Source organism: Rhagoletis pomonella, unplaced genomic scaffold (assembly GCF_013731165.1).
Source record: "Rhagoletis pomonella isolate Grant_MI unplaced genomic scaffold, Rhpom_1.0 Rhpom_scaffold_00008, whole genome shotgun sequence".
NCBI lineage: Eukaryota > Metazoa > Arthropoda > Insecta > Diptera > Tephritidae > Rhagoletis > Rhagoletis pomonella.
Window position 1 is genome coordinate 45,886,195 of NW_023458562.1, and position 17,033 is coordinate 45,903,227.

Genomic DNA, 17,033 nt, shown 5'->3' on the forward strand with positions numbered 1-17,033 from the left:
AGAGTTTGGCTAGTCTATACTAATATATATTTTCAAAGGCGTTTTTTTCTGTTCGCAAAGCTCGAGAAAGGCCGTACCGATTTTTTTGAAATTTCGGAATCTACTGCAGGCTTTCCAAGGATGGTTATAGCTAAAAAAAGTTTCGATATAGAAAGGGGGCGTGGCACCTCCCATACAAACCGAATTTTTCAAACTGCATATATTTGTGGTAGAGGACTAGAACTGGGTATGGTGATATCTATATACATAAATAAGACCAATTCCATACTCATGGAGAAAAATTTGCATGGTTGGAGAATGGCGTGTGGCACCTCCCATATAAACCGAACTTTTCATATTGCATATTTCTGGAAGTGTTCATGGTAGACTGTAAGCCTTTTTAAAACTCTTTAGTTTGACACCCACATGCAAACATTGCATTTACTTTATCAATTTAACTGAGTTACAATTTCCAAATAGGTGGCAGCCTCCTCAAAAATATTTCCAACAGTTATCTTTCTCAAACCTTTTTAATTTGATACCCATATTGTAATATTTTATTTATTTTATCAATGTAATTTAGTTAAATTTTCAAACAAATGGCAACCCTCCTCAAACATATTTTCGGCAGTAAGCCTTCTTAAAATTCTTTAGTTTGACACCCACATGGCAATATTTAATTTTTTTTAACAATTTGACTGAGTTTAAATTTTCAAATAGGAGGCCACCCTCGTCAAAAATACTTCCAGCAGTTATCTTTCTTAAACCTCTTTAACTTAATACCCATATTGTAATAATTCATTGATTTTAAATTAATTAAATTTTAAAATAGGTGGCAACCCACAAAATTTTTGCGATATCATTGGTTCTGGCATTATACCGAATAATAAAAAAAATATTATTCAAATCGGTTCAGCCGTTCTCGGGTTTTGATGACCGTGACATACGAACACAACATTTTTATATATATATAGATATACATAGAAGATGTCCAATGTGTGCTTTCGATTTTAATCTTTGACCACAACAAAAATTCCACATTGTATATTCGTGAATGAACTTTCAGTTTCTCGATTACTTTTACAATTCCTTTGAGTAATTGGAAAAACTAAAGTACTCTTGCAATTCCAGGTAATGGAATTGAAAAAAAATCAATTACATTTTCAATTCCTTTCAAAGGAATTGGAAAAAAAAATTACATTACTAGCACGTAATTTATTCCAATTACAATATGAAATTCCTTGTAATGGAATTAAAGAAAAACCCAATTACATTTGAAATTACTTCAAGGAATTGAAAAAGTAATCGATTCCTTTGCTGTGGACTGAAGGAATTGATTCCTAATTACAATTCCTTGTAATCTGTAATTGGGAGTAATTTAATTCCTAAAGGAATCATTACGACCCAGCTCTGGACGATATGTAGGTTTGTGCTTATCATTTTTTCCATAACATTTATGTATTTACATTTTTACATACTGCAACGAAAACATCGATTGGGATATTCCCTTATGCTGGAAAAGCCATCGAAAACCTCGAAAGTGTGATAGCTTTGATATAACTGGAAACATTATGAAACTTCTTGGTTTTTCGAATTTGAGAAATCGCGTAAATAGCTTTCAAGCTTCAAAATAGTTTTAAAAACTGGCAAAAAACATGTTTTCGTTACTTCGCATCTGTGAATATGCTATTCATTTTTCATCCGATCCACTCGCTTACTATTTTTTTCATCAGCTTATAAAATATGGTTTGTTGAACTTTGTTTAATTTCCACAAGTATGAATAATTTGTTTACAGTTACAGGAAATACAGTTTTTAGCTTGGCTGTTGCGCTGGTGATCTCCCTCTTTGGCACATTGCTGGGTCAATCATTATGGTGAGGTATGTTCATAGGTGCGGAAAACTGAACGAATCGTAAGGGGTATTCACTCAAATAGACAAACAACAGCCCTGAAAGTGTCCTAATAAAGTAACAAACAATTTTATGAAATTTGTATTTTTAAAATTTCTGATTTCCCGGGTTAACAAGTATAAGAAAAATTCTCGAACACAACGGAAATTTGATGGGCATCATCATATGTAGCTCAGATCTCACTTTGACTTCCTGTTAGTATTTCTTTATGTATAAAAAAAAGTTAATAAATAAAAAAAATTGTTTAAAAAGTTTTAATTCTAGAAGTAATCTCAATCGTTTAACCTTAAAAATCAAGGGGTCGTAATAAATGGAACTTTATAATCAATCAATAAAATCAATTATGAAATAAATAATCGTATGCTGCGAATTTCGTATTATACCAAACTCAACCTTTCGATATAAGCCACTATTCCATATGAATACATATATATCTTGAAAATTTAACACTTATTATCTAAATTTTATCTATTTTCAGATTTTCATTAATTGATCGTTTGAAACAGCGTTCATCGCTGTACCACTAACAGGAGATTGTGTAATGACCATGACTCGCTTCGTTACTTACGCAGACATTTTGCTTATACATACATACTTATGTATGTATCTGCAGCACATTGCGTGCTGCATTCCAGTGGCATGCATTTAGTTATACAAATAAAAGCTTTAAATATATTTTAAATTTTATTTCAACTTGCACACTATACTAGTTTTTGCTTTTTTTTTTAATAAAATATACATGTACATTTACATACATATATTGTTGGCAATAGTTTATTAGCAATACTTTCTTTGCGTGAAGCAAAAACAAAAATGTTACTCATTTAATGAGTGGAGCTATGACTGGATATGCCTGCTTTCTTTCTTTGTTTTACTTTACATACATATACATTTAACAAAGAAAATGTTCAATATTTCGAATGTTGTTATTTAAATTAGTTATTTCTACTTCGTTTTTCTGAGTAGATATTAAACATATTAAAGACGACAACGAAAATAAATTTCACGAGACATTTAAATTGTCAGACTATCTAAATGAATTTAAATTTAGTACCCAGTACTTAAGAGTAAGTATAAATGAAATAGCGCATTTTTGTTTAGTTATTTGGCAGGGGTTCCTGACTAAAGTAGGGCGCTGTATTTGGTGTTAACAGAGTATGGCAAATATCACAGACACGTACAATTTTTTTTCGTGGACCCGAAGGCACCGTTTTCGTCAGACATTTGTCACAGTAGATATGGCCACAATGACGACAGTGAATTTTACGTACTGTCACTGTGAAATAGGTATTGCATGTGGGACAATTATCTACATCCTCGTCTTCCTGCCAGCGCACCTCCGTGTCAGATTTGCGTAGCTTCTCCAAGGACATCTACAGAGAAAATTAAATAAAAAATAAAGTAAAAATAATACAATTAATAATAAATTTCCACCTGTAAATTTTGCGACAATCTCACAAAATCCTTCTGCACCTGCTCGCTTGTGGCTAAATCGTCTTGAAGAATTTTTATTTTTGCCTTTTGGTCTGCATTCATTTTGGTTAACTTTTCCTGTGAAAGGAAAGGAAGTAATTACAGTAGTGGATGATGCCAACTATGAATAAAACTTACAATGGAATCCTGCAATTCGATTACTTCAACACGAAATTTCGATAGCTGCCTATTCAGCTCAGCTTCCTTTCGCTCTAGCGTAGCCTTGGCTGTTTCATGGGTTTGAATTTTCAACAAATGCTCGGTCAAGCGATCTCTGAGAAAACGAATTTGGAGCATAGGTTAAGTATTTATAACGGTGCAACAAAATAAAGGATGCATTTAATAAAAAAAAATCTGTGCTTATTTCTGCACATACAAACAATAAAAATGAAAAAAATACTAAACAGTTAGTACATTTTCATTTACATATTTCCGCTCAGTAAAGCTGCATTCTTCTTCAGGTAAAAACATACACTAGTCTTATTGTCCACTTACTGCCACGACTTGTTATCAGCTTGCATCTTCTTCTTGTACGCCAGCCGCTCGTTATTGCTTTTCTCCAACTGATCGCGCAAAATTTGAATTTCATCCAACGATGTTACACACTTTTTACGCTCAAATTCACTGCTCACGCGCGCTTGTATAAGGTCGTTTTGTTGTTGCAATATCAATTCCTGCAATTCTTCAACAGTGTTGGGTAAATTGATTTCTTGGCTTTCAATTTCCTCCGATGAGGCCAAATAACGTCCGGAAAGAAAGTCATTGTCAGCCTGTAAAGTTTCCAATTGTTTGTTGACGCGTTCTCGCTCGTCTGTGACGCGTTGCAGTTGACGCATTACCTCTTCCTTTGTATCGAGAAACTTTTGCTGCAACTCCAGTAACTGCTCTTCGTTTGATTTTACTTGCTCTCGCAGTTTTTGTACTTCTGTTTTGTGAGCTTCGCGCCGCTCTTGCCATTGGTCCTCAAGGTCTTTGCGTAGAGCAGCCTCTTTTTGTAGATCTTCGCGCGACATTGCTATTGCTTTTTGCATTGCAATAATTGTGGCTTTATCTTCAACACTCTTTGCCTGCAATTCTTGTATTTGGTTTTCATATTGCAAGCAGGCATCACAGGAAATAGCACTGATATCTATGGAAGTTGATTTATTTATGGCTAGATCATTTTTAGGTGTATCAGTTTCTTTCGACGCCACATTTGCCGCTGTGCTGACTTCTTGGTTTCTCAATTTATCATCTGTTTCACGCAACTTTCCTTTCAATGCTTCCATTTCTTCCTGCAATTGAACCACTATCGAACGCAGTACTTCTGCATCCTCATGCGCCTAAATGTATGCAGAGTTTTTGTTAGATACTGTTTTTGTTAGCTTGCTTCGATTTAGAATGAACTTAGATTATACTTACATAATCTTTTTTACCACTTTTGTTTTTATTGTTGTCATCCATGCTTTCCTGAGGGCCAAAACTACTTGATAATACATTGCCGGCAGATTCGCCACCAAATTTACGGAAGGTTTTCTTTACGTGATTTAAAACTTGCTGCGGCGCTAAACCAGTTGATTCCGATTGCTGTTGCATATTTTCCCGGAATTCCCGATTTTCCTGCCAAAGTCGATTGCTTTCTTCCTTTAATCGTTCTAATTCAGCCTTTAGTATTGTGGACTCCTCAATTGTATCTAGACATTGCACAAAGTTGTATTAAATAAAATTTTTTAGAAAACCAATTATACGTGCCAAACCTTGTACTAATTGCTGCAACGAAGATATTTCCTCCTGTGCCTTCATTTCTTTCACCCGCAACTCATTTTCCGACTTCAAATCGGCCACCACAAATTGGCTCTTCAGCTCGTCCAGTTCGCGTTGCAAGTTTTTGCGTTCCGCTTGACATTTTGTCAGTTCTGTTTCTTTTTGCAGGAAAAGATCCTTCATTTTCGCGCGCTGTGCATTGAATTCCTTTTGCATTTTCTTTTGGTCTTCCCGAAGGTTTTCGATAAGCTCTGGCAAATTTTCTGTGGAAAGATTAAGAACAATCAATAAATACGAACCAAACGCACCATAACTAGGAATTTAATATTTATCACCATCTCCTAGCGCTAACTCTTCCATGGGAGCAGGTGTACTTTTTTCTTTAGCATCCATTTTAATGAAAATTTTGCATGTCTCACAAAATCGACTTTCGCACTTTAGCAAAAATTATAAACTTTCTTCTTCTTTCCGTAGAACCAATCAGAATGAACTGCGGTTAGTGATACCAACCTCCGAAAATTTATAAAAGCAGTGCATTTTTTGCTTAATAAACATTAAGGTGGCGTTTCACCGGACTCATTTAAATGAAAATAACTTTAATTTTCGAATTTATGGTTTCACCAATCAATTTTAATTTGTTTTAATTTAGAAAGCAACATTTAGCACCTTCGAACATAATTTTTCAAAGAGCGTTCATGCTATCGCATTTAGCAAATGTCCGTTTACGCGAGTTCGAAATCGTATACTTCTGACACATGAACCAATTAGAACAGATCTGACCGGTTGAGAAGCAGCCATTTGTAATAGCAATTGAGAAAAGAAGTTTATGGCGTTCGTAATATTGAAGTTTGCTATTTCTGTTTTGCTTCTTCTTTATGTGTATTTTGTCGGTGGTTTATTTCAGTAATTTTTAAGCGGTTTTCAATAAATTTTTTGTTCAAATGTAATTAAAATGAAGTGCGCGGTGATTGGTTGAAAAAACGTACATAAATAATAAATTGGTTAGCACAAGCATGTGCTACAAAATTGCTTGCATTTTTTTCTTTATGCTTCGTCTTCTCATTCTTTGATTACTTTTCAAAGAAAATAACATGGCGCCGAAATTACAAATGTCAGCCAGAAAATTACTTTTTGCTTTTGGTTCATCTTGTCAGATCTAGTGTAATTGGATCATGCTTTTGACAAACAACCGCGTTCCAGTCGCTTATTCAGATCCGTATCTAACACGACCAATTCGCACAGAGAAGATAATATGCAAATCCTTACTGAAAAGGGAAATATAAATCTTAAACAAAAAATTCAATACAAGAACTTGAATTGTTTTAACAATACCTGAAAATTTGTATATATTCATTTGTCGGTGCTGTTAATTGAAATTTCCTCAATTAAATAGAACAAAAAAAAAACAGAGTTGATCACAAATTGGGCCAAATTTCTATCAGTAAGAGCGTTCCTTATCTCCCAGAAATAGTCAGAAAAAGTCCGAAGTAGTCAGATTTAGTCCAAAAAGCGTTCCTTAACTCGGAAATGACAGCAAAAATGAGAGAGCAACAGTCAGTGAGAGTGACTCTCATCAGTCCGAAGTAGTCAGATTTAGTCAGAAGAATTTTTTCTGGCAAAATCCTGAAAAGTGTCAAACTCAACTGAATTTAAATTAACGGAAATTAAAGAATACGCTAAAAGTGAGAATAATCTAAAAAGTAAAAGAAATTAATTGAAATTGGAAGAGGGCAAAAAATAATTGATATAGCAAGTGTTTATTGTGCTTGTGCTTGTGTGAATGTGTTTTGTACATACATTTCGGTTCTTATTTGACGTTAGTTTTGTTGTTGCCATTCTTTGGACTAAAAATTTGGTTTTTTGCGTTCCTTTACTTTTCCTGTTATTCTCTTTTAGTGAGCGCATTTTGCTTACGCTCTGGCATTTTGACACTTTTCAGATTTTAGTCCAAAAAGATAAGGAATGAACCTAATATCACATCGATGTTGAATTTGTGTAACTTTTCTTTTTCCAAATAATGTGAAATAATAAATGAAATCTCGATCGGCGATCACTGAAACGCAGCTAGCAACTGTACACGCGAAAATGCAATGTTGCCACTTTCTTTCAATAAACCATGTTCGAATCGTGGAAATTTTTGAAGATCCTAGGGTTGATTTTGGCATTTAGACTCTTAATGCAGAAATGGAGTTGCATTTAGGTGACGAATTTCGTATGGATAAACGTACATTAAGGCCGAGGCCACGCAATGAGCGGCTTAATTAAAACATATGAAATACCACTGAAGTTGCCATGCTCAGAGCGGCATTTGTGAGCGGCTGAGCGACATTTTTGTATGTAGTATTAAAAGTACAATAAAAAGTAGTTAAGTATTTCACTTTCTGTGAGATCGTAAGTCACATTTTGGTTTAAAGACTCTGTGTGTATTTGTATATCATGACAAACACTTTGAGAAGATTTGATAATCTTTTGCTTTTATTAGTTTATATCAGATTCTGAACAGGAACGACACGTTCAACATTTGCGGAGGAATGTGGAATAGACAATATACCTTGAGCTAGTTTTAAAATGTTTGCAAATATAGGACATTCAGTTCGTTATTAATGAGTTTAATTTGTTCTCAAAACTCGCATATATTTAAATTTTTTACGTTCTCATGCTCCGTTATAAAAGGTGTGAGGTAGATTAAAGCGAAGCGCACATTGGCGCGATTCTGTCGTTGCGAATCCGCAAGCCCAAAAATTACAACAATGCTACCCATACATTTTAATGCGCTAGCGCACACTTGCACGATTCCGTCGCTGCGAATTTTTCGAACATTCAATGTTCCTCTCTATTGACGCGTTCGAAACGCGGCTTGCAGCGTTTAGAAGGCGTCAAAGAAGAAGAAGAAAGGTGTCACAGCAATAAAGGCAAAGAAAAAAAAAACGTGTAATGTACAAAAACTAATAAAAACGTTCGTAATAATAGTATTTTGTACGATTTGGGCACGCCGAGTGCGAAAATACACGAAATAAAGGGAAAATTGAATGAATTGTACATCGGAAATCGACGCGAAAAAATCGCTCAAGTGTGCGCACGTTTGCGGATTCGAAGTTAACAGCCGAATTCGCAACGTATTCGCAACGATGGAATCGCGCTAATGTGCGCTTCGCTTAAGACAAAACCATTTCTAAAAGAAATCGGAATTGCCAACCTTGTTATATAAATCAAATTTAGTCGAAGTTTGTATGAAGTTGAGAAGGAAGAAAGTATTTGTATAAATAAGTTGAAATTTTTAACCAACGTTAATATAAAACCAATCGAAATATACACAGCGCTGCATTTCTAAATCGTACCAAAAAGGTCTAGGTGGTGTCAATGTAATTTTTGGTTTCAAATTGTACCAAAAAAGAACAATTGTGGCAACTTTATCATCACTGCATCTGCTGCTTACTTGTATACCAGCTCTGCTTTTAAAACACAGCGTGCCAAAGCACGGCCGGATCTACAGCATGAACCAAAAATACAAGATCACGTAAGAACGCGACGTTGTATTTGTAACTGGTTTTGAGAAAAAAGTTTGCGAAAGCGGGTTCGTCAGCTGAGCGTTTGTTTACATCACAAGCACCACTATTTTACACTTTTATTTAAGTAAAGAAGAGTTAATTCAACATGACAACACATTTTCAAGCATTTTATTGCATCATTTTACCTAAATTGAGCGCTTAAAGTGGCTGACAATAATTTTGGCTAACTTTGGTTTTCGTTGTTTTCTTTGCTTTATTTACTTTTCGCTCGTTTTCCAGTGAAACAAGATGGCGTAGAACCCGCTAAAAAAATCGACTTTTTTCACTCTCTTGTTCTTACGTGATCTTGTGTCTTTCGTTCATGGATCTACGGGGGACAAATAGGGGAAATTTCCCCTCCCAAATCCGAGTCGGTCGAGAAATCCGAGTTTGGTTAAGAATTTCAATTACACTCTTGGTATTGTGATTCTACTTCTGGAACAATTTCGTACTAATTGAAATATCTTTCTGATATGAAATTGGCCATTTCTTATAGATTTTGTCGCTGAACTCATATCTGAAAAATATGCACAGCATTTTAGAATACATCTCTTGTCCTTTGACAAGCCGCACAGTGTGCTTTTTGAACACTGCATGCGAATTAATCGGAGCGCTTTCGACAGAAGCAGCATTTTGATACGAAACAAAATGGTTTTGAAAGCTAAAGGAAGTCCCTTTCAATTGTGGCAACTGAGCCACAATTACCCCTTGACCTTAAAAAAAAATTGGTCAAAAGTAGTGTTCTTCGAAAAAAAAAACATGCAAAATACACGGCATTTATTCTAAAACAAAAAAAATTATATATTTTTTATTATACTAGTATTATATATTTTGAGACGAGCAACACGATTCCACTGTTCAAAATTCGAAGAAAAATTTTAACTCCTTAATTTAAAAAATGCATTATTTATTGAATTTTTTTCTATTTGCATGCAGCTGTGCATCCTTCACTCATTTTATATCACTCGAACAATAAGTGCAATTCAAGACCTTTAATTAGAGCCAAGGCCCTCTGAGAGCCAATTTATAACAATTAAGCAAACTTCGAAAGTGCTGTACTAGTTTTTACTCCGAAATTAGAAAAAAATTGCATAAAATGTCAAATGAAATTTCGAAGTTTAACTTTAGAATCGTAATAATTTAGCTCTCAAAGGGCCTAGAGATTTCTACCTTGGCTTAAATTAAAGGTCTTGAATAGCGCTAAAACACAACAAGTCAGGTCGTTCTAGGGATAAAAATTGTGTGAAGATGCACAGCTGTATGCAAATAAAAAAATTTAATATATAATGCATTTTTCAAATTGAGGGGTTGAAATTTGTTTCCCTTTTTAAACAGTGAAATCGTGTTTCTCGCCGCAAAATCTATAAAATTAGTATACACTGAGGGAAATAATGCATAGTAAAAATGAATACTTTATATTTGATTATCGTTTAAAAATGTTCGTATTTAAAAATAATATTTTCATACAAAATTTATTACGCACATATTTGACTGTTCACATCTGAGTATGTAGTATATGTAAGTGTACATACACACCCCAAGCATGCAGAGAGCCGCTCTGTGAGCGGTGACAACACACACATACATACATAGTACATACATATATGTTTATCCGTACAAAACGCGTGCTGTGGTGTTGATGGATATTCAACATTTGAAAGCAAATTTATATGGCTGGGTGTAGCTGAGTGCGCAAAGATGCTTGGCAAAAGTTGTTGATATCCGGAGATGGTCGGGTTCGAATTCCACTGCAGGCAACATGCAATTTAAATTTTTTTTTTTAATTTTTGTCTTGATTATTCACTTCACGGATGCTTTTTCAGTACGAACGCGGTCATTTTAATATGCGCGTAATTGAATTGAATATTTACCAATATACAGTACTTTCGTTAACGTTTATAGTAAGATCAACTACGTTTCTATTTGATTTTAATTTTTTTTCCCCTTAGTGTAGTTTTTTTTCAAATAACACTATTTTTGACCAATTTTTTTAAGGTCAAGGAGTGAGTGTGGCTCAATGGCAATATTTCTCCTTAAAAGGAATCAAATTAGGTTTCAAAGCCATTTTGCTTCATATGAAAATATTGCTTCTGTCGAAAGCGCTACGATTGATTGGCATGAAGTGTTAAAAAAGCACAATGTGTGCCGTTGAGCTAGCTCGAATATCTTATTTTTCAGTCGAGAAATGTAATTTTGAAATTTTAAAATTACTACGGTGTATTTTTCTCAAAAACATATGACTCAAAACATATGATTTGTAAAAATATAATTCATTTATAAACAATATATAATATAATAAAATAAAGGCTGCATTTCTTTATTCATTCTGAACGTTTGGAATAAACTTTTTAGTTTACTTATTCTTTAGAACGTTCCTGATGAATTGTTAACGTATATTTCAAACGCATTCTGTCTATTCTGGTTGTGAAATGGGATTATCTGGAATGAATAAAGAAACGCAGCCAAAATGTCTATCATACTTGGGCGTACAAAATTTTTGATTTTTATACCGGCCCCCCAAAACCGAGCTCACGATCCGGCCCTGTGCCAAAGCCTTCAAAAGCTCCCAGTACAATTTATATAGGCCAGGCACAAAATGAAAGCTTTCACTGGTCAAGTCTAATACTAGGTTTACATATAAGTAGATTATCCTCATTTTCGAGATTAACTCCCTAATCTGTAATTAGAAAAGGAGATTAGCCATTCAAAAAAAAACTGGGATTGATCACTGTGTCCGGGCTTGAATTGTGTCTCTGCTAAGGAGCAGAGAGGAGTGCTATCACCGTTACTATGGCTCATGGTCTTAAACAAACTACTGGTAAAGCTGGATTCTCAGAGAATCAAAGCGGTGGCTTACGGCGATGATGTAGCGATACTGGTATCGGGTCAGTTTCCTTCGGTCATAAGTGAAATTATGGAAAGGACTTTAAAGATAGTAGATTCCTGGGCCGTGAGCTGTGCTCTTAGCGTAAACCCGGAGAAAACTGACCTTATGCTTTTCAAAAATAAAACAAAATTACCAAATTTTAATAAACCAAGGTTCTGAGGAACGGAACTGGATCTGTCAAAGAAGGTGAAATACCTTGGAGTTATTTTGGATCCCAAACTTAAGTGGAAACCAAACATTGAGGAGCGTGCTAGGAAGGCCACGGTGGCTCTCTATGCAGCCAAGAGAATGTTGGGCAACAGATGGGGTTTGAAACCAAGAGTTGTGCACTGGATGTACACAGCTATAGTCCGACCCATAATCTTTTATGGGGCGCTGGTCTGGTCCAGCCTTACTAAGGATTACGTAGTTAAAAAGCTAGGCGGAATTCAAAGGTCAGCAGCCGCTAGCGTAACAGGCGCAATGAGATCCTGTCCGAAGGACGTTTTGAACGTCCTTCTTTACTTATTATCTATAGATATCTTCATAGAGAATTCAGCTGCCAACAGCGCCATCAGACTGTGTGCCCTTGGGCTCAGGAAGGAAAGACCGCTCGGGCACGGTTCCATTCTAGATGCAATACCGTCTGAAATTAAAGCGCTGCCCATTGACTATATTCTGTCGAAGACCTGGGTTCACCATAAACCCCGCACGAAATTCCCAAGCCGCAGTGACTGGAACCAGGAAGATATCGGGTACTTGCAGGGCTTAACTGTCTTTACGGATGGGTCAAAGATGGAATGCGGGGTTGGTGCTGGATCTTCATTGAGCAATATAACCTAAAATGATCCTTCCGCCTACCAGACTATGCAAGCGTTTTCCAGGCCGAAACGTTTGTTATTAAGGAGGCAGTAAGGTACATCAAAGACAACGCGAGAACGCAAGTGAACATCCTCTCGGATAGCCAAGCGGCTATTCAGGCACTTTCCTCTAACTCTGTTAGATCTCAGCTAGTGGATGAATGTAGGAGAGAGCTGGCCTATATTTCTGATCAATAAGAAATTACCCTAATATGGATATAGGGGCATCTACGGAAACGAGGCAGCGGACGAACTAGCAAGGAGCGGCTCCGCACTATTCCGCGTATTCATAGTCCAGCAACTAAGTCGAAACTAACAAAGTTGCAACTTAAATTTAAGTATCAACTTAAAATTTACCTCTATTCATAGTCGCATTTCAGACTTCTACTAAGGGCCTGTGCCAATCGGTAACTTTTTTCTCCGTGGTGAGACGGGGTGGAAAAATTTGCTATGGTGTACAAATAAATTGAATTTTGCTGTGCCAAATGCAGAGTTAAATTTTGACAGTTGAAAAACCAAACAAACGCTCGTGCTCGTGTGTGTTGCTGAAATTCTTAAAATTTATATTTATTTTATAATTTGCAAGTAACGTACGCTTTTTTTTATGCTGTTTCAGCTTCCATTTTCATGTTCACTCCTTATTACCGCCAAGCAATATTATGTGTATACATGGTTATAAGCTGACAAAATTTTACCTAGCCCCATGAGCTAGGTAAAATTCTGACGTTCTTATTCACCACGAGAAATGACAGATTTTTACTTTGATCCGTCAAAATTTTCTCTTTTCTATCATTTGGCACAGGCCCTAAGTAGTTTCGACTTAGTTTACGATATAGCACAAAGAGTGTGAAAATGTGTCGATTTTTCTTTACGATATTTTGGAAAAAATACATTTTTATTAAATAATGTCAAGTTTAATCATCCGTTTATGTAATTTTCATTTTCATTGCATGATTATGCAAAAGAATAAGGTATCTTTTCTTGTTAATTGTGTGAAATAGCCAGAACAACCGCAGTGATGCGAAGTCGATGTTTATCGAAAGCATGCAATGAAACATACAAATAGTAGATATCTAAATGTTATGCACAAATTTACTTTAAAAGAACTAGCGTGAAACTGACTTATTATTTGAAAATGTATCTAAATTATTCCAGTTATAAATTTGTGATTTAGCTTTATTAGAATTGTAATACCCATTTAATTTCATCTTCCGATTAAAATGGATCGATCTTTGTAAATTTTAATTGGAGATTATTCAATATTATCAAAATCACCCTCTACTAACTTAATTTTTACATATTTCGTCTGTTTTCCCTTAATTTGATAAAATACTTCTTCCTAGTTATGACTTAGTTGCAACTGCAGCCGAAACTAAATTTTAAGTTGGTACTTAGCCAGAAAAGTCGAAACTAAGGCGACTATGAATAGCTTTAGTTGTGACTTAGAATAGTTTCGACTAAGTTGAGTACTAAATATGACTATGAATATGCGCCAATGTGTTAATTTCCATCACACAATTCTTGTAGGGTGTTTTCGTTGTCGGTCCGAACATGGTATAAGCGAGTTTGATCGATTTTCAAACCGATATCATTAAAAACACCGATGCAACGTTTGCATCTCTGTTCCAGGTTTTTACTCACACGTTGTTCCTGCCGATTCGTAATAAAGCTAGAAATTATTTTCTTGAAATTTGTTGCATTTATTTGATAGAAACAGGAAAAAATGGTAAGGACTGCAAATTGGCTTCTTAATATTTTATATTACTTTCAATATATTTCAGGGCAAGAGTAAAAAAGCTTTCATCGATCGCAAAAATGCCTTGACGTTTCATTTGGTTCACAGAAGTCAACATGATCCGTTGGTGGTCGACGATACTGCGCCCCAACGTGTACTAGTGGAGGCGGTATCTCAAAAGCATACAAAAACATCTACCGACCCAGTTGATCCTGCTAAACGTCAAGAGGAGCAACAGAAATTTGGTATATTCTTTGACGACGACTACGACTATCTACAACATATGAAGAAGCCAGAGCAGGAAGTTGTTTGGGAATATGTAGAAAACCCAAATCACGCGCGGAAAAGAATTGAGGAAGGTCGCGTTACCACTGCACCCAAATTAGCGCTGCCAAGCTCGGTATTTGCCTCTGAATTTGAAGAGGATGAAGGAATGCTAAACAGGGCTGCAGTAGTTACCGGACCACGACCTGACTGGGATCCCGATGTAGTTGCGGCGTTGGATGAAGATTTTGATTTTGATAATGAAGATAACTTGCTTGAAGACGACTTCGTGCTGAAGGCAATGGCTGAAGGTGATGACGAGGATGAGGATTATGATGAAGATGAATTATCTGATGTTGAAGAAGATGACCAAGAAGACTTTGATTCAGACGATCTAAACGAAACTGATGATCAGGAATTAATGGATCGCCTGGGACCATTGTTGCGTGAACGTCGTTTCGATGACGAAGAAACAAAGTCCCGCTTCACTGAGTACTCTATGTCCTCAAGCGTTATAAGACGCAATGAACAGTTGACACTGTTAGATGACCGTTTTGAACATTTCTATGCAACTTACGATGATCCAGAATTGGGTGATTTAGCGTGTGAAGAAATTGAAGGTGACTGGGATCAGAAACACCGCGTACTAATGGCTTGTTACAGGGAACACAAACGAGGCAAAAAAGTCGAGGCATACAATAAAGAGTGGGATCGCGAACGTGTCGAAAGATATCGCAATATTGCGGAGGGGGAAGAAGACCCAAATGACGAGCTAGTGGAAATGGAAATGAATGACGATAAGCAGAAAAAATGGGATTGTGAATCCGTGCTTTCCACTTATTCCAATATATACAATCATCCTAAACTCATCGAAGAGCCAACACGTAGAAGTCGTCGCAGCAGTAAGGCTGATTCAAATGAGGGAGTAAATAAAATAGAAATTGATCCAAAAACTGGATTGCCTACAAATGTTTTAAGAAATGGTGATAATAATCAACTTACTGAGAAAGCGCTATCAAAACTTGATAAAGGCATGATTTCGAATGGCCCGAAATCGCTATGCAATAAGTCTCTTATATCTACTTTAAGTGTACTATCTATCAGACCTAAAGATGAAGCGCCGGAAGAAAAACGGGAACGCAAACGGCTACTGAAGGAATATCGCATGGAACGACGTATCGAGCGGAAGGCAAACGCACAGGCTTTTAAGGAGGAGAAGAAACGGCAAACGCATGTAAAAATCAATCAAAATTGTAATCAACAGGGTAAACAAATTGTTTAATTTTGAAATTAATGTGAAAAAACAATACAAAAAATGTATTATAAATGTATTCTCATAGCAAATGGTTGAGTTAGAAATTCGTTTTGCCCAGTAATTTTTTAGGACTCGCGTTTAAAGTTTTCAATTTGCCCTTACGCGAAAACTACCCACCTTAAAAGGCGAAATTCGTATTGTACCTAATAAACAAAATAAAATTGATCGTGCAGTTCTAATTTCACACAATATCGTCAGTTAATGCCCTTTCTAACGGTATACAATAAATTTCTTTTGAAGCAAATAGAGTTATTCATCAACTTTTAATAGCCGGTAAAGTGTAAACTACATACAAGGTTGCATATATAAGTTACATTGGAGGAAACAAGTAAGTTCATTATTTATATATCGACTGCTGAGTGGAAGATCGACCTATTTCGGCAGCCAGTTCGAAAACGTCCTATCTTAAAAAACGTTTCAGAAACGTATTTCACAATTTGGTTGAAGAACACCCTATCTCAGACTTCGTTTCAAAAACGCCCTATCTCAGCTGCCAATTCAAAAACGCCCTATATCAGCACATTTTCAGTACATTTTGAAGTGAGATAGGGTGTTTTTAAACCGAAGGTGTTACTGGCCAATTTAGATTTTCGCCGCGGTACTTCTTAATGTCAAAATGATGTGTTTGTTGTAATATTAGTTCGCCTTATTTACAACTAACAGCCCTATTCTAATAAAACCTCACAACTGAGTTGTGAGCAAAACTTTGTGAGATTTCTTGTGAGGTTATTCTAGCCCACACCTCACAAGAAAAAAGCTCAACGAAATCACCACACGAGGTGAAAAGCATTTTGCTGTCTAACAGCGGTTACGTAAATAAAAGAATTACAAAAGATGGATGCTGAACAACAGGAAAAGTAAATATATTTGCAATTTGTTTATTTTTTTGATAATTACTGATTTTATTTATTTTCTAGGCGAATTTATAAAGAAATAAAGCAAGAGTAGCTCCAGTACTGCACACAGTTTGCGATCCACAACTTGGAGCAAAAGTTTGCATCGAAATGAAATCCTATGCCTGCTCTAACTCTTCCGAAACTGCCGCAAAAACAAGCAATAACTCCGCCATTACTGAATATACTTTTAGTTAAAAAAAAAAAACTTAACACAGACACTGATAGCGAACGAAAATTAACAAAACATTATTCAATTGCTCAATAAAAATCGGCTGTTTTTCTCTTGTGAGGGTCTCATTCGTACATCATAAATTTCCGGACAATTGTGAGCGTATGAGCTTTTAAATTTACGCCAGCATAGGGATAACCTCACAATAGTCAGAAACCTCACAATAGTGAGTATGGTGATTTTTGTGAGGGCAACAGAATAGGGCTGTAACACA

At 35.8% G+C, this 17,033-nt stretch overlaps 2 protein-coding genes and 1 long non-coding RNA gene across 3 annotated transcripts; 2 read left to right on the forward strand and 1 right to left on the reverse strand.

Annotated features, from left to right (window-relative positions):
- Positions 1 to 1,770: 1,770 nt before the first annotated feature.
- LOC118744968 lies at positions 1,771 to 2,891 on the forward strand. The gene is made up of 2 exons (XR_004993601.1): positions 1,771 to 1,859; positions 2,369 to 2,891. It is a non-coding gene; the product is annotated as an uncharacterized LOC118744968 (long non-coding RNA).
- On the reverse strand, positions 2,682 to 5,578 carry LOC118744966 (rab GTPase-binding effector protein 1). Its single transcript, XM_036478438.1, has 7 exons — positions 5,442 to 5,578; positions 5,100 to 5,369; positions 4,765 to 5,036; positions 3,859 to 4,685; positions 3,502 to 3,637; positions 3,325 to 3,441; positions 2,682 to 3,263 (listed from the first exon to the last, which is right to left on the reverse strand). The coding sequence occupies exons 1-7, from the start codon at positions 5,497 to 5,499 to the stop codon at positions 2,988 to 2,990; spliced, it is 1,956 nt and encodes a 651-aa protein (XP_036334331.1). The 5' UTR covers positions 5,500 to 5,578; the 3' UTR covers positions 2,682 to 2,987.
- An 8,416-nt stretch (positions 5,579 to 13,994) lies between these two features.
- Positions 13,995 to 15,946, forward strand: LOC118744969 (protein LTV1 homolog). The gene is made up of 2 exons (XM_036478445.1): positions 13,995 to 14,106; positions 14,162 to 15,946. The coding sequence occupies exons 1-2, from the start codon at positions 14,104 to 14,106 to the stop codon at positions 15,659 to 15,661; spliced, it is 1,503 nt and encodes a 500-aa protein (XP_036334338.1). The 5' UTR covers positions 13,995 to 14,103; the 3' UTR covers positions 15,662 to 15,946.
- Positions 15,947 to 17,033: the final 1,087 nt, after the last annotated feature.